Source organism: Palaemon carinicauda, chromosome 16 (genome assembly GCF_036898095.1).
Source record: "Palaemon carinicauda isolate YSFRI2023 chromosome 16, ASM3689809v2, whole genome shotgun sequence".
Classification (NCBI taxonomy): Eukaryota; Metazoa; Arthropoda; class Malacostraca; order Decapoda; family Palaemonidae; genus Palaemon; species Palaemon carinicauda.
In genome coordinates this window covers 49,329,823-49,352,484 of record NC_090740.1, presented here as the reverse complement: position 1 = coordinate 49,352,484, position 22,662 = coordinate 49,329,823, and the positions used below count along the sequence as shown (strand labels likewise).

Below are 22,662 nucleotides of genomic sequence, written 5' to 3'. Positions count from 1 at the left end.
AGTTGTGGAATGATCTTCCTAATCGGGTGGTTGAATTAGTAGAACTTCAAAAGTTCAAAGTTGGAGCAAATGCTTTTTTGTTGACCAGGCGGACATAGTCTTTTTATAGTTTATTTATGACATATTTGTTTTTGATGTTGTTGATAGTTTATTATATGACATGTCTGTTTTAACGTTGATTCTTATTTTAGAATGATTTATTGTTAATTTGTTCTCTTCATTTATTTATTTCCTTATTTCCTTTCCTCACTGGGCTATTTTTCCCTGTTGGAGCCCCTGGGCTTATAGCATCTTGCTTTTCCAACTAGGGTTGTAGCTTGGATAGTAATAATAATAATAATAATAATAATAATAATAATAATAATAATAATAAGATTTCGTGAAAAGGCAATAGGCATAGCCGGTGACATAAGCAAAATGTATAATTGCATTAAGCTTCCAGAATTAGAACAACATGTACATAGATTTGTTTGGAGAAATTTGCAAAGTAATCTCAAACCTGATCACTATGTAATGACATGCATGGGTTTCGGGGATAGGCCCTCAGGAATTATTGCAATGTTAGCTCTCAGACATACTGCAGAATTGTCGGTAAAAGACTTCCCAGAAGCATCACTTGTGATAATGACTAATTCCTATGTAGATGACATAATCCATTCTGTTGAGAGTAAAGCTGAGGCATTTAGCCTAATTAGAGATATTGAAAATGTACTCTCTAAAGGCAGTTTTAAAATTAAACGATGGACCATTACTGGAGATAATGAGCATTCTGACTTTGAAGTGTCCCAGAATAGTAATGAAAGAATACTTGGCCTTAACTGGCAATGCAATAAGGATGTGTTTCATTTTAAAACTAAGTTAAATTTCTCTCCAAAATATAAGGGTGTAAGAACAGAACCAGACTTAAACAAGTTGAATTTCGTTGAAAATATACCTTCAGTTTTAACAAAAAGGGTTGTCGTCAGTCAGATGTGTTCTGTTTACGACCCACTGGGGTTTTTGCTTCCATTCACACTAAAAGCAAAGATTTTGCTACGAGACACTGTGAAATGTGACTTTAAATTAGGATGGGACGATCCCTTGCCTTCCTATTTAAAAGAACAATGGGTGTCATATTTTTGTGAGTTATTTGGCACTGAAACTCTGTATTTTGAAAGGAATGTTAAGCCAACCTCAGCCAAAGGATTGCCTTTACTTGTTATTTTCAGTGAAAGTTCAACAAATGCTTATGGTGCTGTTGCATATGCTAGGTGGGAGTTAGAGTCTGGTGCATTTGAGAGCAGGCTCATTGTGGCAAAGAGTAGGATAGCCCCTAGTAGACAGTTACCTATTCCAAGGCTTGAATTGTGTGGAGCTGTTATAGCGTGCAGGATGCGTAAAGCCATTTAAGATGAAATAACATATAAATTTAGTTCGGTAATGCACATAACAGATTCCTCCATTGTTAGAGCACAAATCCAAAAGGAATCTTATGGCTTTGGAACTTTCGTAGCCACTAGAATAGCAGAAGTTCAATCAAAAAGTGACCCAAATGAATGGTGGTGGATTGCTTCTGGATTAAATCCTGCTGATCTATTGAACAGACCCCAGGACCCTTTAAATGTTGCAGTTGTCTATTCATAGAAATATGGTCCAGAGTTCATGGCCCTTCCTTTAGAAGTGTGGCCTATCAGTCAATCGGTGAATTGTGAGCTACCTGATAGAATTCATGTTAATCTTGCACAATACTCTGTTCATGAAGAAACCATAATTGATGCGTCGAAATTCAACAACTATAATATGTTAATTGCAGTCACTGCTAGGATATTTAACATTGTTAAGGTGAAATCTTTTAAGGGTGTTCTAAAGAAACTTGAACCTAGATCACTTAAGGAAGCTGAGAGGTTTTGGATTATGCAAGCACAAAAAAGTCTTCCTGAGAACTGGAAAAAATGTTTTCAAAGATTAGGACCATTTCAAGCTGAAAATGGTACAATTATGGTAGGACAAAGAATGGAAAGATGGTTGAAACATAATTGGAACCAAGATAGCTTCATTCTATTACCTGGTAAGCATCCATTTATAGTCTTGTACATTGGTTATTTACACAGGTTGGATCATGCTGGAGTTGATGTTACACTATGTAAGCTTCAGTCTAAATTTTGGGTTCGTTCAGCACGTAAAATCATAAGATCGATAAAGAGAGGTTGTATTCTTTGCAGGAAACTGGATGCCAAAGTTGAAGGTCAAAGAATGGGTCAGAATTCTGATGAAAGAATGAGTCCTTGTCCAGCATTCTATCACACTGCTGTGGATATTTTTGGACATTTTCAAATCAAAGATAATGTAAAGAAAAGGACAACTGGTAAAGCTTATGGTGTTATATTCAATTGTATTGTTACACGTGCCGTGTATATTGATGTTGTAGATGGATATGATACTTATAGTTTTTTAAAGTGTTTCAGAAGATTTACAGCGGTTCATGGCTATCCTGATACTGTACACTCTGACTTAGGCTCACAATTGGTATCAGCAAGTAAAGAACTTAAGAGTGATAACAACTGGAACATAAACGAGATCACTGAATTTGGAGCAAAGGAAGGCTTGAAATGGAAATTTAATCGGTCTGCAGATGCTGCATGGCAGAATGGGGTAAGTGAGGCCTTAATTAAGTCTGTAAAAAGGTCTCTGTCTATGGTCATAGGAACTACCATCTTGACATTTAGTGATATGCAGACAACATTTTTTGAAATAGCAAAGTTAATGAATGAAAGGCCTATTGGAATAAAACCTGGTATGGATGTAGAATTAGGAACATATTTGTGTCCGAACGATTTACTTTTGGGTAGAGCAAGTAATAAAGTACCATCTGGTTCATGGTCTACATCAGGTGACACCAAGAAAAGGTTGAACTTTATACAAAATGTTGTCGACACCTTTTGGCGTAAGTGGCAGAGAGATTATTGTAAGGCAAAAATGGCACACAGATAAAAGAAATGTACAACCTGGTGATATTGTTCTGATTAAAGACACAAATATTGTGCGAGGAAAATGGAAAATGGGGCAGGTTGTAGATACAGAAACAGGCAGAGACAATAAGGTGAGAGATGTAAGCATTAGATACAAAATACAAAGACCAGGAAAATATAAGGGACAAAGTGACACAGTTATCAAGAGATCGGTTCACAAGTTGGTGGTATTGCTACCCGTTGAAGAACAATAAAGGAGGCGGGAGTGTATTATTAGTTAAACACTAATAATTATTTTTAAGTATTTTAGTAATGTTCAAATTTTGTGAAGTTTGCGCATGCTCACTGACGACAGTGTAAAATTGTGACGGTGGGCAGTGGTACTGTCGACTGTCGACGTGGCCAGTGACTGGCAGGTGGAGGTTGTGCACGTAACCAACTGTTCGTGCGTAGTTGCTGAGGAGTGCAGCTGTGCACTCATGCAAGCAAATGGTGTTGATATGTAGCTTGTGTTCTTTAAGGTATGCTATTGTTTGTGTAATGAGATTTGTAAATTATAGATATGTTTCGGTTGAATAGTCTTATCGGCATTTTGACATTGTTCCTCTACTATATTGTAGTAATGTTGTATTTTAGGATGTGTTAACGTAAGAGCTGATAGAAAAAATTAGCCGATATTTAATGCACGAGAAATCTGCTGGGTATCAGAGAGGAGGCATTGTTGTAAGTGACTTTTTGCAGTTAATTGTTACTTATCTTTTAACTTGTTGGTAACGATGATTGTGTGATGACATTATTGTTATGATAATTATTAGTGAGAAATTATATATGTTTGTTCATATGGTGATAAGGATTAATGTTTCTGCTAAGGTGATACGTAAAGAAAAAAAAATGGGTATGTTATTCTGACTTTTATAATGTTACAGGTCGAAATTACACGTTTTACGACAAGCTGAGTTTTTATCTTGTACCTGAGCATACATTTCGACAACACTCATCATGACAGATAAAGGGAAAAACGGCAGCTCCACGGGAGAAAATGATAGTGCTAGGATGTCACTGGAAGCACAGAAGAAGGCCAAACAGCGGAGGGGAACCGCAAAGGCAAAACTAACACGTAAGCTTGATAAGTTTCATGAGTATATGTTAGATCAAATGGCATTAGAAATTTTAGAAGAAAGATACGAGAGTGTTGTTAAGGCTTATGATGAAGTTGAACTAGCTAATGAACAGTATTGCAATTTATTAGATGAGAACTGTGATGCTCAATTGATAGAGGAGGCTAATGTTTATATCAAAGCATTAGAAGATAGAAAGTGTGCAGCTCATGTGATATTTGTGAAAGTTAAAGACGAAATGCAGCTGAAAAAAGTTTTAAAAGTAAAACCGATTGATGTGCCCAGGTTTCACGGATATGTGAGAGATTATAGCAATTTCAAGAGAGATTTTTTTAGACTAATGCAATCAAATTATGGGAAAGATCCCTTTGTGTTAAGACAGTGTCTCTCAGGAGAGGCCTTGGATACAGTTCGTGGTGCAGATCATGACTTCGATAAAATGTTTGAGCGATTAGATGAGACTTTTGGGAACATCAGAACCATTATTGATGTAGTAGTAGAGGACATAAGGTCTATTAAACCTATTTCCGAAGGGGATAGTGAGAGTTTCATTAGGATGGTTGATAAGAATGAGCAATGCTATCTTTACTTAGACCAAATGAGTTTGGCTTCAGAATTAAATACTGCTAACATGACTAGCCAGATAGAAAAACTATTACCACCTACTCAGAAGCGTGAATGGGTTAAGTTAGCAGAGTGTGTAGGTAATCGTGACCTATTCGGAAAGTTGTTGGAATACCTTTTGAGTTAAAAGAAATCAATGAAATATCTTAATGCTAATATTAGAAGCAATAATAATATTAAGGCTAAAGTGCATTATACCTGCACTTATGAAGATCAGCGTAGTACAAAGCAAGGAAGAGAGTCAGATGTAATGGAAAGGATAGCAGGACTTGAAAATGCTATTACAAATATCACTGACCTTTTCACTAAAATTACAGAAGAAAATGCTGAACGGAACAGGAATAAGATCAGTGACAACACAAGGCTGCATAGGTGCTGGTATCATGGCTCAGATGGACATGATATCTTAGACTGTACAACTTTCCAGAACTTGAGTATCAATGACAGAATGGAGAGTGTAAAGAAGAAAGGTATTTGCTTTAATTGCCTTAAAGGTGTTCACATAGCAAGAAAATGTCTAAAGAAGTCCAGATGTAATACTGTAGATGTTAACAATAAATCTTGTGGGAAACTTCATCATACTATTATACATGAGGGATTCATAACAGGAAATTCCTTTGTAAGTCTGAAAAGAAACGGTGTTTTATTTATGGTTAACAAGATCAAGTGTGGTAATCAGGAGTTACAAACTTTATTTGACTCGGGAGCTGATATAACAATGATCAGAAATGATGTGGCTGAGGCATTGGGACTGAAAGGAAAATGTGTCAGATTAGCTGTGACTAAATTGGGCGAAAAAACTGTGACATACAGTAGTAAAGAGTATGATCTGGTTTTAACCGACAAGGATGGGAATGATGTCAATGTTACTGCTTATGGAATCGATGACATTACATCTCAAGTCGGTAAGGTAGATTTATCAAAAGTGAAAAATTTATTCAAGGGTGTTAATGTATGTGCATTAGATAGACCTTATGGGAAAATAGATCTCCTAATTGGTTCTGATTATTGCTCTTTAATTCCAACAGTTAAGGAAACTGTGGCTGAAAATTTACAGCTCAGGGAATCACAGTTTGGAATGTGTGTGTATGGCAGTCATCCCGACATTGTTACCTTATCAGTGTTTAGGAGTAATCCAGGCATTAGCATTAATCATGTTTCCAGTACAATATCCGACTATGATATATCTGTAGAACCCGTAATTGATATTACAGCACAGATAAATGATTTCTTCACCATTGAACACTTAGGAACTGATTGTAATCCCAGATGTGGTATTGTCGTTGTGGGAAATGTGCAACAGACAATGGCAATTATAGTATAAAAGAGGAAAAGGAGGTGGCTCTTATTGAAAGTGGGTTGATGTATTACCCGGACAGAAAAGAATGGTCTGCTAAATTTCCATGGACTAAGGATCCCAAACTGTTGCAAAATAATGTATCTGTAGCTGTTGCTAGACTGAAAGGCACAGAGAAAAGATTGATGAAACTGGGTTCAGACTATGCTCAAGCTTATAATGACCAGATACTTGACATGACAAAGCGCAATGTAATTCGGAAGTTATCCGATGAAGAGGTTAAAAACTATGTTGGTCCTGTCACATACATTCAACATCATGAAGTGTTAAAACCAGGATCTGTATCAACCCCATTGAGAATTGTTTTTGATTCATCGGCAAAGTATATGGGCCAGTCTCTAAATAGTTTTTGGGCAAAGGGCCCTAATATTTTGAACTCAATGTTTGGTATATTACTCAACATCCGGATCTCAGTATTGATAATGTTTCTTTAAATATGTATGACTCTTTCAAAATTTTAGGTGTGATTCTCGACAGTAAATTTACTTTTGAGAAACATATAAGGTCTGTGTCCTCTTCAATTTCACAAAAAATAGGTTTGTTGAGAAAGTCTTTCAAGATTTTCGGTGAACAATCTATTCTGAAGAAGTGTTTTAATTCTTTCATTCTACCTTGTTTTGAGTATTGTTCTCCTGTCTGGTCTTCAGCTGCTGATTCTCATCTTAATTTGTTGGACAGAAACTTACGGTCTATTAAATTTCTTATTCCTGATCTAGATATTGATCTCTGGCACCGTCGTTCAATTAGTTCATTATGCATGTTGCATAAGATTTTTCACAACACTGACCATCCTTTACATTCAGATCTCCCTGGACAATTATATCCTGTTCGTAATACTAGGCAGGCAGTTAATTCTAATAGCCAGGCCTTCTCCATCACGAGGCTCAATACTACGCAGTACTCTAGAAGTTTTATTCCAGCTGTGACCAAGTTGTGGAATGATCTTCCTAATCGGGTGGTTGAATTAGTAGAACTTCAAAAGTTCAAAGTTGGAGCAAATGCTTTTTTGTTGACCAGGTGGACATAGTCTTTTTATAGTTTATTTATGACATATTTGTTTTTGATGTTGTTGATAGTTTATTATATGACATGTCTGTTTTGACGTTGTTTCTTATTTTAGAATGATTTATTGTTATTTTGTTCTCTTCATTTATTTATTTCCTTATTTCCTTTCGTCACTGGGCTATTTTTCCCTGTTGGAGCCCCTGGGCTTATGGCATCTTGCTTTTCCAACTAGGGTTGTAGCTTGGATAGTAATAATAATAATAATAATAATAATAAGATTTCGTGAAAGGGCTATAGGCATAGCCGGTGACATAAGCAAAATGTATAATTGCATTAAGCTTCCAGAATTAGAACAACATGTACATAGATTTGTTTGGAGAAATTTGCAAAGTAATCTCAAACCTGATCACTATGTAATGACATGCATGGGTTTCGGGGATAGGCCCTCAGGAATTATTGCAATGTTAGCTCTCAGACATACTGCAGAATTGTCGGTAAAAGACTTCCCAGAAGCATCACTTGTGATAATGACTAATTCCTATGTAGATGACATAATCCATTCTGTTGAGAGTAAAGCTGAGGCATTTAGCCTAATTAGAGATATTGAAAATGTACTCTCTAAAGGCAGTTTTAAAATTAAACGATGGACCATTACTGGAGATAATGAGCATTCTGACTTTGAAGTGTCCCAGAATAGTAATGAAAGAATACTTGGCCTTAACTGGCAATGCAATAAGGATGTGTTTCATTTTAAAACTAAGTTAAATTTCTCTCCAAAATATAAGGGTGTAAGAACAGAACCAGACTTAAACAAGTTGAATTTCGTTGAAAATATACCTTCAGTTTTAACAAAAAGGGTTGTCGTCAGTCAGATGTGTTCTGTTTACGACCCACTGGGGTTTTTGCTTCCATCCACACTAAAAGCAAAGATTTTGCTACGAGACACTGTGAAATGTGACTTTAAATTAGGATGGGACGATCCCTTGCCTTCCTATTTAAAAGAACAATGGGTGTCATATTTTTGTGAGTTATTTGGGACTGAAACTCTGTATTTTGAAAGGAATGTTAAGCCAACCTCAGCCAAAGGATTGCCTTTACTTGTTATTTTCAGTGAAAGTTCAACAAATGCTTATGGTGCTGTTGCATATGCTAGGTGGGAGTTAGAGTCTGGTGCATTTGAGAGCAGGCTCATTGTGGCAAAGAGTAGGATAGCCCCTAGTAGACAGTTATCTATTCCAAGGCTTGAATTGTGTGGAGCTGTTATAGCGTGCAGGATGCGTAAAGCCATTTAAGATGAAATGACATATAAATTTAGTTCGGTAATGCACATAACAGATTCCTCCATTGTTAGAGCACAAATCCAAAAGGAATCTTATGGCTTTGGAACTTTCGTAGCCACTAGAATAGCAGAAGTTCAATCAAAAAGTGACCCAAATGAATGGTGGTGGATTGCTTCTGGATTAAATCCTGCTGATCTATTGACCAGACCCCAGGACCCTTTAAATGTTGCAGTTGTCTATTCATAGAAATATGGTCCAGAGTTCATGGCCCTTCCTTTACAAGTGTGGCCTATCAGTCAATCGGTGAATTGTGAGCAACCTGATAGAATTCATGTTAATCTTGCACAATACTCTGTTCATGAAGAAACCATAATTGATGCGTCGAAATTCAACAACTATAATATGTTAATTGCAGTCACTGCTAGGATATTTAACATTGTTAAGGTGAAATCTTTTAAGGGTGTTCTAAAGAAACTTGAACCTAGATCACTTAAGGAAGCTGAGAGGTTTTGGATTATGCAAGCACAAAAAAGTCTTCCTGAGAACTGGAAAAAATGTTTTCAAAGATTAGGACCATTTCAAGCTGAAAATGGTACAATTATGGTAGGACAAAGAATGGAAAGATGGTTGAAACCTAATTGGAACCAAGCTAGCTTCATTCTATTACCTGGTAAGCATCCATTTACAGTCTTGTACATTGGTTATTTACACAGGTTGGATCATGCTGGAGTTGATGTTACACTATGTAAGCTTCAGTCTAAATTTTGGGTTCGTTCAGCACGTAAAATCATAAGATCGATAAAGAGAGGTTGTATTCTTTACAGGAAACTGGATGCCAAAGTTGAAGGTCAAAGAATGGGTCAGAATTCTGATGAAAGAATGAGTCCTTGTCCAGCATTCTATCACACTGCTGTGGATATTTTTGGACATTTTCAAATCAAAGATAATGTAAAGAAAAGGACAACTGGTAAAGCTTATGGTGTTATATTCAATTGTATTGTTACACGTGCCGTGTATATTGATGTTGTAGATGGATATGATACTTATAGTTTTTTAAAGTGTTTCAGAAGATTTACAGCGGTTCATGGCTATCCTGATACTGTACACTCTGACTTAGGCTCACAATTGGTATCAGCAAGTAAAGAACTTAAGAGTGATAACAACTGGAACATAAACGAGATCACTGAATTTGGAGCAAAGGAAGGCTTGAAAAGGAAATTTAATCGGTCTGCAGATGCTGCATGGCAGAATGGGGTAAGTGAGGCCTTAATTAAGTCTGTAAAAAGGTCTCTGTCAATGCTCATAGGAACTACCATCTTGACATTTAGTGATATGCAGACAACATTTTTTGAAATAGCAAAGTTAATGAATGAAAGGCCTATTGGAATAAAACCTGGTATGGATGTAGAATTAGGAACATATTTGTGTCCGAACGATTTACTTTTGGGTAGAGCAAGTAATAAAGTACCATCTGGTTCATGGTCTACATCAGGTGACACCAAGAAAAGGTTGAACTTTATACAAAATGTTGTCGACACCTTTTGGCGTAAGTGGCAGAGAGATTATTGTACGGCAAAAATGGCACACAGATAAAAGAAATGTACAACCTGGTGATATTGTTCTGATTAAAGACACAAATGTTGTGCGAGGAAAATGGAAAATGGGGCAGGTTGTAGATACAGAAACAGGCAGAGACAATAAGGTGAGAGATGTAAGCTTTAGATACAAAATACAAAGACCAGGAAAATATAAGGGACAAAGTGACACAGTTATCAAGAGATCGGTTCACAAGTTGGTGGTATTGCTACCCGTTGAAGAACAATAAAGGAGGCGGGAGTGTATTATTAGTTAAACACTAATAATTATTTTTAAGTATTTTAGTAATGTTCAAATTTTGTGAAGTTTGCGCATGCTCACTGACGACAGTGTAAAATTGTGACGGTGGGCAGTGGTACTGTCGACTGTCGACTGTCGACGTGGCCAGTGACTGGCAGGTGGAGGTTGTGCACGTAACCAACTGTTCGTGCGTAGTTGCTGAGGAGTGCAGCTGTGCACTCATGCAAGCAAATGGTGTTGATATGTAGCTTGTGTTCTTTAAGGTATGCTATTGTTTGTGTAATGAGATTTGTAAATTATGGATATGTTTCGGTTGAATAGTCTTATCGGCATTTTGACATTGTTCCTCTACTATATTGTAGTAATGTTGTATTTTAGGATGTGTTAACGTAAGAGCTGATAGAAGAAATTAGCCGATATTTAATGCACGAGAAATCTGCTGGGTATCAGAGAGGAGGCATTGTTGTAAGTGACTTTTTGCAGTTAATTGTTACTTATCTTTTAACTTGTTGGTAACGATGAATGTGTGATGACATTATTGTTATGATAATTATTAGTGAGAAATTATATATGTTTGTTCATATGGTGATAAGGATTAATGTTTCTGCTAAGGTTATACGTAAAGAAAAAAAAACGGTATGTCATTCTGACTTTTATAATGTTACAGGTCGAAATTAAACGTTTTACGACAAGCTGAGTTTTTATCTGGTACCTGAGCATACATTTCGACAACACTCATCATGACAGATAAAGGGAAAAACGGCAGCTCCACGGGAGAAAATGATAGTGCTAGGATGTCACTGGAAGCACAGAAGAAGGCCAAACAGCGGAGGGGAACCACAAAGGCAAAACTAACACGTAAGCTTGATAAGTTTCATGAGTATATGTTAGATCAAATGGCATTAGAAATTTTAGAAGAAAGATACGAGAGTGTTGTTAAGTCTTATGATGAAGTTGAACTAGCTAATGAACAGTATTGCAATTTATTAGATGAGAACTGTGATGCTTAATTGATAGAGGAGGTTAACGTTTATATCAAAGCATTAGAAGATAGAAAGTGTGCAGGTCATGTGATATTTGTGAAAGTTAAAGACGAAATGCAGCTGAAAAAAGTTTTAAAAGTAAAACCGATTGATGTGCCCAGGTTTCATGGATATGTGAGAGATTATAGCAATTTCAAGAGAGATTTTTTTAGACTAATGCAATCAAATTATGGGAAAGATCCCTTTGTGTTAAGACAGTGTCTCTCAGGAGAGGCCTTGGATACAGTTCGTGGTGCAGATCATGACTTCGATAAAATGTTTGAGCGATTAGATGAAACTTTTGGGAACATCAGAACCATTATTGATGTAGTAGTAGAGGACATAAGGTCTATTAAACCTATTTCCGAAGGGGATAGTGAGAGTTTCATTAGGATGGTTGATAAGAATGAGCAATGCTATCTTTACTTAGACCAAATGAGTTTGGCTTCAGAATTAAATACTGCTAACATGACTAGCCAGATAGAAAAACTATTACCACCTACTCAGCAGCGTGAATGGGTTAAGTTAGCAGAGTGTGTAGGTAATCGTGACCTATTCGGAAAGTTGTTGGAATACCTTTTGAGTGAAAAGAAATCAATGAAATATCTTAATGCTAATATTAGAAGCAATAATAATATTAAGGCTAAAGTGAATTATACCTGCACTTATGAAGATCAGCGTAGTACAAAGCAAGGAAGAGAGTCAGATGTGATGGAAAGGATAGCAGGACTTGAAATTGCTATTACAAATATCACTGACCTTTTCACTAAAATTACAGAAGAAAATGCTGAACGGAACAGGAATAAGATCAGTGACAACACAAGGCTGCATAGGTGCTGGTATCATGGCTCAGATGGACATGATATCTTAGACTGTACAACTTTCCAGAACTTGAGTATCAATGACAGAATGGAGAGTGTAAAGAAGAAAGGTATTTGCTTTAATTGCCTTAAAGGTGTTCACATAGCAAGAAAATGTCTAAAGAAGTCCAGATGTAATACTGTAGATGTTAACAATGAATCTTGTGGGAAACTTCATCATACTATTATACATGAGGGATTCATAACAGGAAATTTCTTTCTAAGTCTGAAAAGAAACGGTGTTTTATTTATGGTTAACAAGATCAAGTGTGGTAATCAGGAGTTACAAACTTTATTTGACTCGGGAGCTGATATAACAATGATCAGAAATGATGTGGCTGAGGCATTGGGACTGAAAGGAAAATGTGTCAGATTAGCTGTGACTAAATTAGGTGACAAAACTGTGACATACAGTAGTAAAGAGTATGATCTGGTTTTAACCGACAAGGATGGGAATGATGTCAATGTTACTGCTTATGGAATCGATGACATTACATCTCAAGTCGGTAAGGTAGATTTATCAAAAGTGAAAAATTTATTCAAGGGTGTTAATGTATGTGCATTAGATAGACCTTATGGGAAAATAGATCTCCTAATTAGTTCTGATTATTGCTCTTTAATTCCAACAGTTAAGGAAACTGTGGCTGAAAATTTACAGCTCAGGGAATCACAGTTTGGAATGTGTGTGTATGGCAGTCATCCCGACATTGTTACCTTATCAGTGTTTAGGAGTAATCCAGGCATTAGCATTAATCATGTTTCCAGTACAATATCCGACTATGATATATCTGTAGAACCCGTAATTGATATTACAGCACAGATAAATGATTTCTTCACCATTGAACACTTAGGAACTGATTGTAATCCCAGATGTGGTAGTTGTCGTTGTGGGAAATGTGCAACAGGCAATGGCAATTATAGTATAAAAGAGGAAAAGGAGCTGGCTCTTATTGAAAGTGGGTTGATGTATTACCCGGACAGAAAAGAATGGTCTGCTAAATTTCCATGGACTAAGGATCCCAAACTGTTGCAAAATAATGTATCTGTAGCTGTTGCTAGACTGAAAGGCAGAGAGAAAAGATTGATGAAACTGGGTTCAGACTATGCTCAAGCTTATAATGACCAGATACTTGACATGACAAAGCGCAATGTAATTCGGAAGTTATCCGATGAAGAGGTTAAAAACTATGTTGGTCCTGTCACATACATTCAACATCATGAAGTGTTAAAACCAGGATCTGTATTAACCCCATTGAGAATTGTTTTTGATTCATCGGCAAAGTATATGGGCCAGTCTCTAAATAGTTTTTGGGCAAAGGGCCCTAATATTTTGAACTCAATGTTTGGTATATTACTAAGATTTCGTGAAAAGGCTATAGGCATAGCCGGTGACATAAGCAAAATGTATAATAGCATTAAGCTTCCAGAATTAGAACAACATGTACAGAGATTTGTTTGTACAGAGATTTGTTTGGAGAAATTTACAAAGTAATCTCAAACCTGATCACTATGTAATGACATGCATGGGTTTCGGGGATAGGCCCTCAGGAATTATTGCAATGTTAGCTCTCAGACATACTGCAGAATTGTCGGTAAAAGACTTCCCAGAAGCATCACGTGTGATAATGACTAATTCCTATGTAGATGACATAATCCATTCTGTTGAGAGTAAAGCTGAGGCATTTAGCCTAATTAGAGATATTGAAAATGTACTCTCTAAAGGCAGTTTTAAAATTAAACGATGGACCATTACTGGAGATAATGAGCATTCTGACTTTGAAGTGTCCCAGAATAGTAATGAAAGAATACTTGGCCTTAACTGGCAATGCAATAAGGATGTGTTTCATTTTAAAACTAAGTTAAATTTCTCTCCAAAATATAAGGGTGTAAAAACAGAACCAGACTTAAACAAGTTGAATTTCGTTGAAAATATACCTTCAGTTTTAACAAAAAGGGTTGTCGTCAGTCAGATGTGTTCTGTTGACGACCCACTGGGATTTTTGCTTCCATTCACACTAAAAGCAAAGATTTTGCTACGAGACATTGTGAAATGTGACTCTAAATTAGGATGGGACGATCCCTTGCCTTCCTATTTAAAAGAACAATGGGTGTCATATTTTTGTGAGTTATTTGGGACTGAAACTCTGTATTTTGAAAGGAATGTTAAGCCAACCTCAGCCAAAGGATTGCCTTTACTTGTTATTTTCAGTGATAGTTCAACAAATGCTTATGGTGCTGTTGCATATGCTAGGTGGGAGTTAGAGTCTGGTGCATTTGAGAGCAGGCTCATTGTGGCAAAGAGTAGGATAGCCCCTAGTAGACAGTTATCTATTCCAAGGCTTGAATTGTGTGGAGCTGTTATAGCGTGCAGGATGCGTAAAGCCATTTAAGATGAAATGACATATAAATTTAGTTCGGTAATGCACATAACAGATTCCTCCATTGTTAGAGCACAAATCCAAAAGGAATCTTATGGCTTTGGAACTTTCGTAGCCACTAGAATAGCAGAAGTTCAATCAAAAAGTGACCCAAATGAATGGTGGTGGATTGCTTCTGGATTAAATCCTGCTGATCTATTGACCAGACCCCAGGACCCTTTAAATGTTGCAGTTGTCTATTCATAGAAATATGGTCCAGAGTTCATGGCCCTTCCTTTAGAAGTGTGGCCTATCAGTCAATCGGTGAATTGTGAGCAACCTGATAGAATTCATGTTAATCTTGCACAATACTCTGTTCATGAAGAAACCATAATTGATGCGTCGAAATTCAACAACTATAATATGTTAATTGCAGTCACTGCTAGGATATTTAACATTGTTAAGGTGAAATCTTTTAAGGGTGTTCTAAAGAAACTTGAACCTAGATCACTTAAGGAAGCTGAGAGGTTTTGGATTATGCAAGCACAAAAAAGTCTTCCTGAGAACTGGAAAAAATGTTTTCAAAGATTAGGACCATTTCAAGCTGAAAATGGTACAATTATGGTAGGACAAAGAATGGAAAGATGGTTGAAACCTAATTGGAACCAAGCTAGCTTCATTCTATTACCTGGTAAGCATCCATTTACAGTCTTGTACATTGGTTATTTACACAGGTTGGATCATGCTGGAGTTGATGTTACACTATGTAAGCTTCAGTCTAAATTTTGGGTTCCTTCAGCACGTAAAATCATAAGATCGATAAAGAGAGGTTGTATTCTTTGCAGGAAACTGGATGCCAAAGTTGAAGGTCAAAGAATGGGTCAGATTTCTGATGAAAGAATGAGTCCTTGTCCAGCATTCTAGCACACTGCTGTGGATATTTTTGGACATTTTCAAATCAAAGATAATGTAAAGAAAAGGACAACTGGTAAAGCTTATGGTGTTATATTCAATTGTATTGTTACACGTGCCGTGTATATTGATGTTGTAGATGGATATGATACTTATAGTTTTTTGAAGTGTTTTAGAAGATTTACAGCGGTTCATGGCTATCATGATACTGTACACTCTGACTTAGGCTCACAATTGGTATCAGCAAGTAAAGAACTTAAGAGTGATAACAACTGGAACATAAACGAGATTACTGAATTTGGAGCAAAGGAAGGCTTGAAATGGAAATTTAATCGGTCTGCAGATGCTGCATGGCAGAATGGGGTAAGTGAGGCCTTAATTAAGTCTGTAAAAAGGTCTCTGTCAATGCTCATAGGAACTACCATCTTGACATTTAGTGATTTGCAGACAACATTTTTTGAAATAGCAAAGTTAATGAATGAAAGGCCTATTGGAATAAAACCTGGTATGGATGTAGAATTAGGAACATATTTGTGTCCGAACGATTTACTTTTGGGTAGAGCAAGTAATAAAGTACCATCTGGTTCATGGTCTACATCAGGTGACACCAAGAAAAGGTTGAACTTTATACAAAATGTTGTCGACACCTTTTGGCGTAAGTGGCAGAGAGATTATTTCCCTACACTCATTTTAAGGCAAAAATGGCACACGGATAAAAGAAATGTACAACCTGGTGATATTGTTCTAATTAAAGACACAAATGTTGTGCGAGGAAAATGGAAAATGGGGCAGGTTGTAGATACAGAAACAGGCAGAGACAATAAGGTGAGAGATGTAAGCATTAGATACAAAATACAAAGACCAGGAAAACATAAGGGACAAAGTGACACAGTTATCAAGAGATCTGTTCACAAGTTGGTGGTATTGCTACCCGTTGAAGAACAATAAAGGAGGCGGGAGTGTATTATTAGTTAAACACTAATAATTATTTTTAAGTATTTTAGTAATGTTCAAATTTTGTGAAGTTTGCGCATGCTCACTGACGACAGTGTAAAATTGTGACGGTGGGCAGTGGTACTGTCGACTGTCGACTGTCGACGTGGCCAGTGACTGGCAGGTGGAGGTTGTGCACGTAACCAACTGTTCGTGCGTAGTTGCTGAGGAGTGCAGCTGTGCACTCATGCAAGCAAATGGTGTTGATATGTAGCTTGTGTTCTTTAAGGTATGCTATTGTTTGTGTAATGAGATTTGTAAATTATGGATATGTTTCGGTTGAATAGTCTTATCGGCATTTTGACATTGTTCCTCTACTATATTGTAGTAATGTTGTATTTTAGGATGTGTTAACGTAAGAGCTGATAGAAGAAATTAGCCGAAATTTAATGCACGAGAAATCTGCTGGGTATCAGAGAGGAGGCATTGTTGTAAGTGACTTTTTGCAGTTAATTGTTACTTATCTTTTAACTTGTTGGTAACGATGATTGTGTGATGACATTATTGTTATGATAATTATTAGTGAGAAATTATATATGTTTGTTCATATGGTGATAAGGATTAATGTTTCTGCTAAGGTGATACGTAAAGAAAAAAAAAATGGGTATGTTATTCTGACTTTTATAATGTTACAGGTCGAAATTAAACGTTTTACGACAAGCTGAGTTTTTATCTGGTACCTGAGCATACATTTCGACAACACTCATCATGACAGATAAAGGGAAAAACGGCAGCTCCACGGTGGAAAATGATAGTGCTAGGATGTCACTGGAAGCACAGAAGAAGGCCAAACAGCGGAGGGGAACCGCAAAGGCAAAACTAACACGTAAGCTTGATAAGTTTCATGAGTATATGTTAGATCAAATGGCATTAGAAATTTTAGAAGAAAGATACGAGAGTGTTGTTAAGGCTTATGATAAAGTTGAACTAGTTAATGAACAGTATTGCAATTTATTAGATGAGAACTGTGATGCTCAATTGATAGAGGAGGCTAACGTTTATATCAAAGCATTAGAAGATAGAAAGTGTGCAGCTCATGTGATAATTGTGAAAGTTGAAGACGAAATGCAGGTGAAAAAAGTTTTAAAAGTAAAACCGATTGATGTGCCCAGGTTTCACGGATATGTGAGAGATTATAGCAATTTCAAGAGAGATTTTTTTAGACTAATGCAATCAAATTATGGGAAAGATCCCTTTGTGTTAAGACAGTGTCTCTCAGGAGAGGCCTTGGATACAGTTCGTGGTGCAGATCATGACTTCGATAAAATGTTTGAGCGATTAGATGAAACTTTTGGGAACAGCAGAACCATTATTGATGTAGTAGTAGAGGACATAAGGTCAATTAAACCTATATCCGAAGGGGATAGTGAGAGTTTCATTAGGATGGTTGATAAGAATGAGCAATGCTATCTTTACTTAGACCAAATGAGTTTGGCTTCAGAATTAAATACTGCTAACATGACTAGCCAGATAGAAAAACTATTACCACCTACTCAGATGCGTGAATGGGTTAAGTTAGCAGAGTGTGTAGATAATCGTGACCTATTCGGAAAGTTGTTGGAATACCTTTTGAGTGAAAAGAAATCAATGAAATATCTTAATGCTAATATTAGAAGCAATAATAATATTAAGGCTAAAGTGAATTATACCTGCACTTATGAAGATCAGCGTAGTACAAAGCAAGGAAGAGAGTCAGATGTAATGGAAAGGATAGCAGGACTTGAAAATGCTATTACAAATATCACTGACCTTTTCACTAAAATTACAGAAGAAAATGCTTAACGGAACAGGAATAAGATCAGTGACAACACAAGGCTGCATAGGTGCTGGTATCATGGCTCAGATGGACATGATATCCTAGACTGTACATCTTTCCAGAACTTGAGTATCAATGACAGAATGGAGAGTGTAAAGAAGAAAGGTATTTGCTTTAATTGCCTTAAAGGTGTTCACATAGTAAGAAAATGTCTAAAGAAGTCCAGATGTAATACTGTAGATGTTAACAATGAATCTTGTGGGAAACTTCGTCATACTATTATACATGAGGGATTCATAATAGGAAATTCCTTTGTAAGTCTGAAAAGAAACGGTGTTTTATTTATGGTTAACAAGATCAAGTGTGGTAATCAGGAGTTACAAACTTTATTTGACTCGGGAGCTGATATAACAATGATCAGAAATGATGTGGCTAAGGCATTGGGACTGAAAGGAAAATGTGTCAGATTAGCTGTGACTAAATTGGGCGACAAAACTGTGACATACAGTAGTAAAGAGTATGATCTGGTTTTAACCGACAAGGATGGGAATGATGTCAATGTTACTGCTTATGGAATCGATGACATTACATCTCAAGTCGGTAAGGTAGATTTATCAAAAGTGAAAAATTTATTCAAGGGTGTTAATGTATGTGCATTAGATAGACCTTATGGGAAAATAGATCTCCTAATTGGTTCTGATTATTGCTCTTTAATTCCAACAGTTAAGGAAACTGTGGCTGAAAATTTACAGCTCAGGGAATCACAGTTTGGAATGTGTGTGTATGGCAGTCATCCCGACATTGTTACCTTATCAGTGTTTAGGAGTAATCCAGGCATTAGCATTAATCATGTTTCCAGTACAATATCCGACTATGATATATCTGTAGAACCCGTAATTGATATTACAGCACAGATAAATGATTTCTTCACCATTGAACACTTAGGAACTGATTGTAATCCCAGATGTGGTAGTTGTCGTTGTGGGAAATGTGCAACAGGCAATGGCAATTATAGTATAAAAGAGGAAAAGGAGCTGGCTCTTATTGAAAGTGGGTTGATGTATTACCCGGACAGAAAAAAATGGTCTGCTAAATTTCCATGGACTAAGGATCCCAAACTGTTGCAAAATAATGTATCTGTAGCTGTTGCTAGACTGAAAGGCACAGAGAAAAGATTGATGAAACTGGGTTCAGACTATGCTCAAGCTTATAATGACCAGATACTTGACATGACAAAGCGCAATGTAATTCGGAAGTTATCCGATGAAGAGGTTAAAAACTATGTTGGTCCTGTCACATACATTCGACATCATGAAGTGTTAAAACCAGGATCTGTATCAACCCCATTGAGAATTGTTTTTGATTCATCGGCAAAGTATATGGGCCAGTCTCTAAATAGTTTTTGGGCAAAGGGCCCTAATATTTTGAACTCAATGTTTGGTATATTACTAAGATTTCTTGAAAAGGCTATAGGCATAGCCGGTGACATAAGCAAAATGTATAATTGCATTAAGCTTCCAGAATTAGAACAACATGTACATAGATTTGTTTGGAGAAATTTGCAAAGTAATCTCAAACCTGATCACTATGTAATGACATGCATGGGTTTCGGGGATAGGCCCTCAGGAATTATTGCAATGTTAGCTCTCAGACATACTGCAGAATTGTCGGTAAAAGACTTCCCAGAAGCATCACGTGTGATAATGACTAATTCCTATGTAGATGACATAATCCATTCTGTTGAGAGTAAAGCTGAGGCATTTAGCCTAATTAGAGATATTGAAAATGCACTCTCTAAAGGCAGTTTTGAAATAAAACGATGGACCATTACTGGAGATAATGAGCATTCTGACTTTGAAGTGTCCCAGAATAGTAATGAAAGAATACTTGGCCTTAACTGGCAATGCAATAAGGATGTGTTTCATTTTAAAACTAAGTTAAATTTCTCTCCAAAATATAAGGGTGTAAGAACAGAACCAGACTTAAACAAGTTGAATTTCGTTGAAAATATACCTTCAGTTTTAACAAAAAGGGTTGTCGTCAGTCAGATGTGTTCTGTTTACGACCCACTGGGGTTTTTGCTTCCATTCACACTAAAAGCAAAGATTTTGCTACGAGACACTGTGAAATGTGACTTTAAATTAGGATGGGACGATCCCTTGCCTTCCTATTTAAAAGAACAATGGGTGTCATATTTTTGTGAGTTATTTGGGACTGAAACTCTGTATTTTGAAAGGAATGTTAAGCCAACCTCAGCCAAAGGATTGCCTTTACTTGTTATTTTCAGTGATAGTTCAACAAATGCTTATGGTGCTGTTGCATATGCTAGGTGGGAGTTAGAGTCTGGTACATTTGAGAGCAGGCTCATTGTGGCAAAGAGTAGGATAGCCCCTAGTAGACAGTTATCTATTCCAAGGCTTGAATTGTGTGGAGCTGTTATAGCGTGCAGGATGCGTAAAGCCATTTAAGATGAAATGACATATAAATTTAGTTCGGTAATGCACATAACAGATTCCTCCATTGTTAGAGCACAAATCCAAAAGGAATCTTATGGCTTTGGAACTTTCGTAGCCACTAGAATAGCAGAAGCTCAATCAAAAAGTGACCCAAATGAATGGTGGTGGATTGCTTCTGGATTAAATCCTGCTGATCTATTGACCAGACCCCAGGACCCTTTAAATGTTGCAGTTGTCTATTCATAGAAATATGGTCCAGAGTTCATGGCCCTTCCTTTAGAAGTGTGGCCTATCAGTCAATCGGTGAATTGTGAGTTACCTGATAGAATTCATGTTAATCTTGCACAATACTCTGTTCATGAAGAAACCATAATTGATGCGTCGAAATTCAACAACTATAATATGTTAATTGCAGTCACTGCTAGGATATTTAACATTGTTAAGGTGAAATCTTTTAAGGGTGTTCAAAAGAAACTTGAACCTAGATCACTTAAGGAAGCTGAGAGGTTTTGGATTATGCAAGCACAAAAAAGTCTTCCTGAGAACTGGAAATTTTTTTTTCAAAGATTAGGACCATTTCAAGCTGAAGATGGTACAATTATGGTAGGACAAAGAATGGAAAGATGGTTGAAACATAACTGGAACCAAGATAGCTTCATTCTATTACCTGGTAAGCATCCATTTACAGTCTTGTACATTGGTTATTTACACAGGTTAGATCATGCTGGAGTTGATATTACACTATGTAAGCTTCAGTCTAAATTTTGGGTTCCTTCAGCACGTAAAATCACAAGATCGATAAAGAGAGGTTGTATTCTTTGCAGGAAACTGGATGCCAAAGTTGAAGGTCAAAGAATGGGTCAGATTTCTGATGAAAGAATGAGTCCTTGTCCAGCATTCTATCACACTGCTGTGGATATTTTTGGACATTTTCAAATCAAAGATAATGTAAAGAATAGGACAACTGGTAAAGCTTATGGTGTTATATTCAATTGTATTGTTACACGTGCCGTGTGTATTGATGTTGTAGATGGATATGATACTTATAGTTTTTTAAAGTGTTTCAGAAGATTTACAGCGGTTCATGACTATCCTGATACTGTACACTCTGACTTAGGCTCACAATTGGTATCAGAAAGTAAAGAACTTAAGAGTGATAACAACTGGAACATAAACGAGATCACTGAATTTGGAGCAAAGGAAGGCTTGAAATGGAAATTTAATCGGTCTGCAGATGCTGCATGGCAGAATGGGGTAAGTGAGGCCTTAATTAAGTCTGTAAAAAGGTCTCTGTCAATGCTCATAGGAACTACCATCTTGACATTTAGTGATTTGCAGACAACATTTTTTGAAATAGCAAAGTTAATGAATGAAAGGCCTATTGGAATAAAACCTGGTATGGATGTAGAATTAGGAACATATTTGTGTCCGAACGATTTACTTTTGGGTAGAGCAAGTAATAAAGTACCATCTGGTTCATGGTCTACATCAGGTGACACCAAGAAATGGTTGAACTTTATACAAAATATTGTCGATACCTTTTGGCGTAAGTGGCAGAGAGATTATTTCGCTACACTCATTGTAAGGCAAAAATGGCACACAGATAAAAGAAATGTACAACCTGGTGATATTGTTCTGATTAAAGACACAAATGTTGTGCGAGGAAAATGGAAAATCGGGCAGGTTGTAGATACAGAAACAGTCAGAGACAATAAGGTGAGAGATGTAAGCATTAGATACAAAATACAAAGACCAGGAAAACATAAGGGACAAAGTGACACAGTTATCAAGAGATCTGTTCACAAGTTGGTGGTATTGCTACCCGTTGAAGAACAATAAAGGAGGCGGGAGTGTATTATTAGTTAAACACTAATAATTATTTTTAAGTATTTTAGTAATGTTCAAATTTTGTGAAGTTTGCGCATGCTCACTGACGACAGTGTAAAATTGTGACGGTGGGCAGTGGTACTGTCGACTGTCGACGTGGCCAGTGACTGGCAGGTGGAGGTTGTGCACGTAACCAACTGTTCGTGCGTAGTTGCTGAGGAGTGCAGCTGTGCACTCATGCAAGCAAATGGTGTTGATATGTAGCTTGTGTTCTTTAAGGTATGCTATTGTTTGTGTAATGAGATTTGTAA

At 36.7% G+C, this 22,662-nt stretch overlaps 9 protein-coding genes across 9 annotated transcripts; all 9 read left to right on the top strand.

Annotated features, from left to right (window-relative positions):
- The first annotated feature begins 417 nt into the window (after positions 1-417).
- Positions 418-1,389, top strand: LOC137655306 (uncharacterized). Its single transcript, XM_068389191.1, has one exon. The coding sequence runs from the start codon at positions 418-420 to the stop codon at positions 1,387-1,389; it is 972 nt and encodes a 323-aa protein (XP_068245292.1).
- A 252-nt stretch (positions 1,390-1,641) lies between these two features.
- On the top strand, positions 1,642-3,202 carry LOC137655304 (uncharacterized). Its single transcript, XM_068389190.1, has 2 exons — positions 1,642-2,923; positions 3,009-3,202. Exons 1-2 carry the CDS (start codon positions 1,642-1,644, stop codon positions 3,200-3,202), a joined length of 1,476 nt encoding a protein of 491 aa, XP_068245291.1.
- Positions 3,203-7,372: 4,170 nt separating this feature from the next.
- On the top strand, positions 7,373-8,344 carry LOC137655303 (uncharacterized). Its single transcript, XM_068389189.1, has one exon. It carries the CDS (start codon positions 7,373-7,375, stop codon positions 8,342-8,344), a length of 972 nt encoding a protein of 323 aa, XP_068245290.1.
- Positions 8,345-8,596: 252 nt separating this feature from the next.
- LOC137655302 (uncharacterized) lies at positions 8,597-10,157 on the top strand. The gene is made up of 2 exons (XM_068389188.1): positions 8,597-9,878; positions 9,964-10,157. The coding sequence occupies exons 1-2, from the start codon at positions 8,597-8,599 to the stop codon at positions 10,155-10,157; spliced, it is 1,476 nt and encodes a 491-aa protein (XP_068245289.1).
- A 1,210-nt stretch (positions 10,158-11,367) lies between these two features.
- LOC137655301 (uncharacterized) lies at positions 11,368-13,542 on the top strand. Its single transcript, XM_068389187.1, has 2 exons — positions 11,368-12,556; positions 12,680-13,542. Exons 1-2 carry the CDS (start codon positions 11,368-11,370, stop codon positions 13,540-13,542), a joined length of 2,052 nt encoding a protein of 683 aa, XP_068245288.1.
- Positions 13,543-13,564: 22 nt separating this feature from the next.
- LOC137655300 (uncharacterized) lies at positions 13,565-14,440 on the top strand. Its single transcript, XM_068389186.1, has one exon. It carries the CDS (start codon positions 13,565-13,567, stop codon positions 14,438-14,440), a length of 876 nt encoding a protein of 291 aa, XP_068245287.1.
- Positions 14,441-14,692: 252 nt separating this feature from the next.
- On the top strand, positions 14,693-16,267 carry LOC137655299 (uncharacterized). Its single transcript, XM_068389185.1, has 2 exons — positions 14,693-15,173; positions 15,372-16,267. Exons 1-2 carry the CDS (start codon positions 14,693-14,695, stop codon positions 16,265-16,267), a joined length of 1,377 nt encoding a protein of 458 aa, XP_068245286.1.
- A 2,214-nt stretch (positions 16,268-18,481) lies between these two features.
- Positions 18,482-20,770, top strand: LOC137655298 (uncharacterized). The gene is made up of 3 exons (XM_068389184.1): positions 18,482-18,668; positions 18,792-20,447; positions 20,580-20,770. The coding sequence occupies exons 1-3, from the start codon at positions 18,482-18,484 to the stop codon at positions 20,768-20,770; spliced, it is 2,034 nt and encodes a 677-aa protein (XP_068245285.1).
- Positions 20,771-20,788: 18 nt separating this feature from the next.
- On the top strand, positions 20,789-22,037 carry LOC137655297 (uncharacterized). The gene is made up of 2 exons (XM_068389182.1): positions 20,789-21,778; positions 22,017-22,037. Exons 1-2 carry the CDS (start codon positions 20,789-20,791, stop codon positions 22,035-22,037), a joined length of 1,011 nt encoding a protein of 336 aa, XP_068245283.1.
- Positions 22,038-22,662: the final 625 nt, after the last annotated feature.

Excerpts from the sequence above, each read along its gene's own strand:
- LOC137655299 (XM_068389185.1), top strand. The coding sequence starts at position 14,693 with ATGGCCCTTCCTTTAGAAGTGTGGCCTATCAGTCAATCGGTGAATTGT. Across the intron at positions 15,174-15,371 it reads TGGAGTTGATGTTACACTAT|ATAATGTAAAGAAAAGGACA; the intron begins GTAAGCTTCAGT and ends TTCAAATCAAAG.
- LOC137655306 (XM_068389191.1), top strand. The coding sequence starts at position 418 with ATGTATAATTGCATTAAGCTTCCAGAATTAGAACAACATGTACATAGA.
- LOC137655304 (XM_068389190.1), top strand. The coding sequence starts at position 1,642 with ATGGCCCTTCCTTTAGAAGTGTGGCCTATCAGTCAATCGGTGAATTGT. Across the intron at positions 2,924-3,008 it reads TGTTGTCGACACCTTTTGGC|ACACAAATATTGTGCGAGGA; the intron begins GTAAGTGGCAGA and ends TTCTGATTAAAG.
- LOC137655298 (XM_068389184.1), top strand. The coding sequence starts at position 18,482 with ATGATCAGAAATGATGTGGCTAAGGCATTGGGACTGAAAGGAAAATGT. Across the intron at positions 18,669-18,791 it reads TGACATTACATCTCAAGTCG|TTAAGGAAACTGTGGCTGAA; the intron begins GTAAGGTAGATT and ends TAATTCCAACAG. Across the intron at positions 20,448-20,579 it reads CAGGCTCATTGTGGCAAAGA|ATTCCTCCATTGTTAGAGCA; the intron begins GTAGGATAGCCC and ends TGCACATAACAG.
- LOC137655297 (XM_068389182.1), top strand. The coding sequence starts at position 20,789 with ATGGCCCTTCCTTTAGAAGTGTGGCCTATCAGTCAATCGGTGAATTGT. Across the intron at positions 21,779-22,016 it reads ATGCTGCATGGCAGAATGGG|GTGACACCAAGAAATGGTTG; the intron begins GTAAGTGAGGCC and ends GGTCTACATCAG.
- LOC137655303 (XM_068389189.1), top strand. The coding sequence starts at position 7,373 with ATGTATAATTGCATTAAGCTTCCAGAATTAGAACAACATGTACATAGA.
- LOC137655302 (XM_068389188.1), top strand. The coding sequence starts at position 8,597 with ATGGCCCTTCCTTTACAAGTGTGGCCTATCAGTCAATCGGTGAATTGT. Across the intron at positions 9,879-9,963 it reads TGTTGTCGACACCTTTTGGC|ACACAAATGTTGTGCGAGGA; the intron begins GTAAGTGGCAGA and ends TTCTGATTAAAG.
- LOC137655301 (XM_068389187.1), top strand. The coding sequence starts at position 11,368 with ATGCAATCAAATTATGGGAAAGATCCCTTTGTGTTAAGACAGTGTCTC. Across the intron at positions 12,557-12,679 it reads TGACATTACATCTCAAGTCG|TTAAGGAAACTGTGGCTGAA; the intron begins GTAAGGTAGATT and ends TAATTCCAACAG.
- LOC137655300 (XM_068389186.1), top strand. The coding sequence starts at position 13,565 with ATGACATGCATGGGTTTCGGGGATAGGCCCTCAGGAATTATTGCAATG.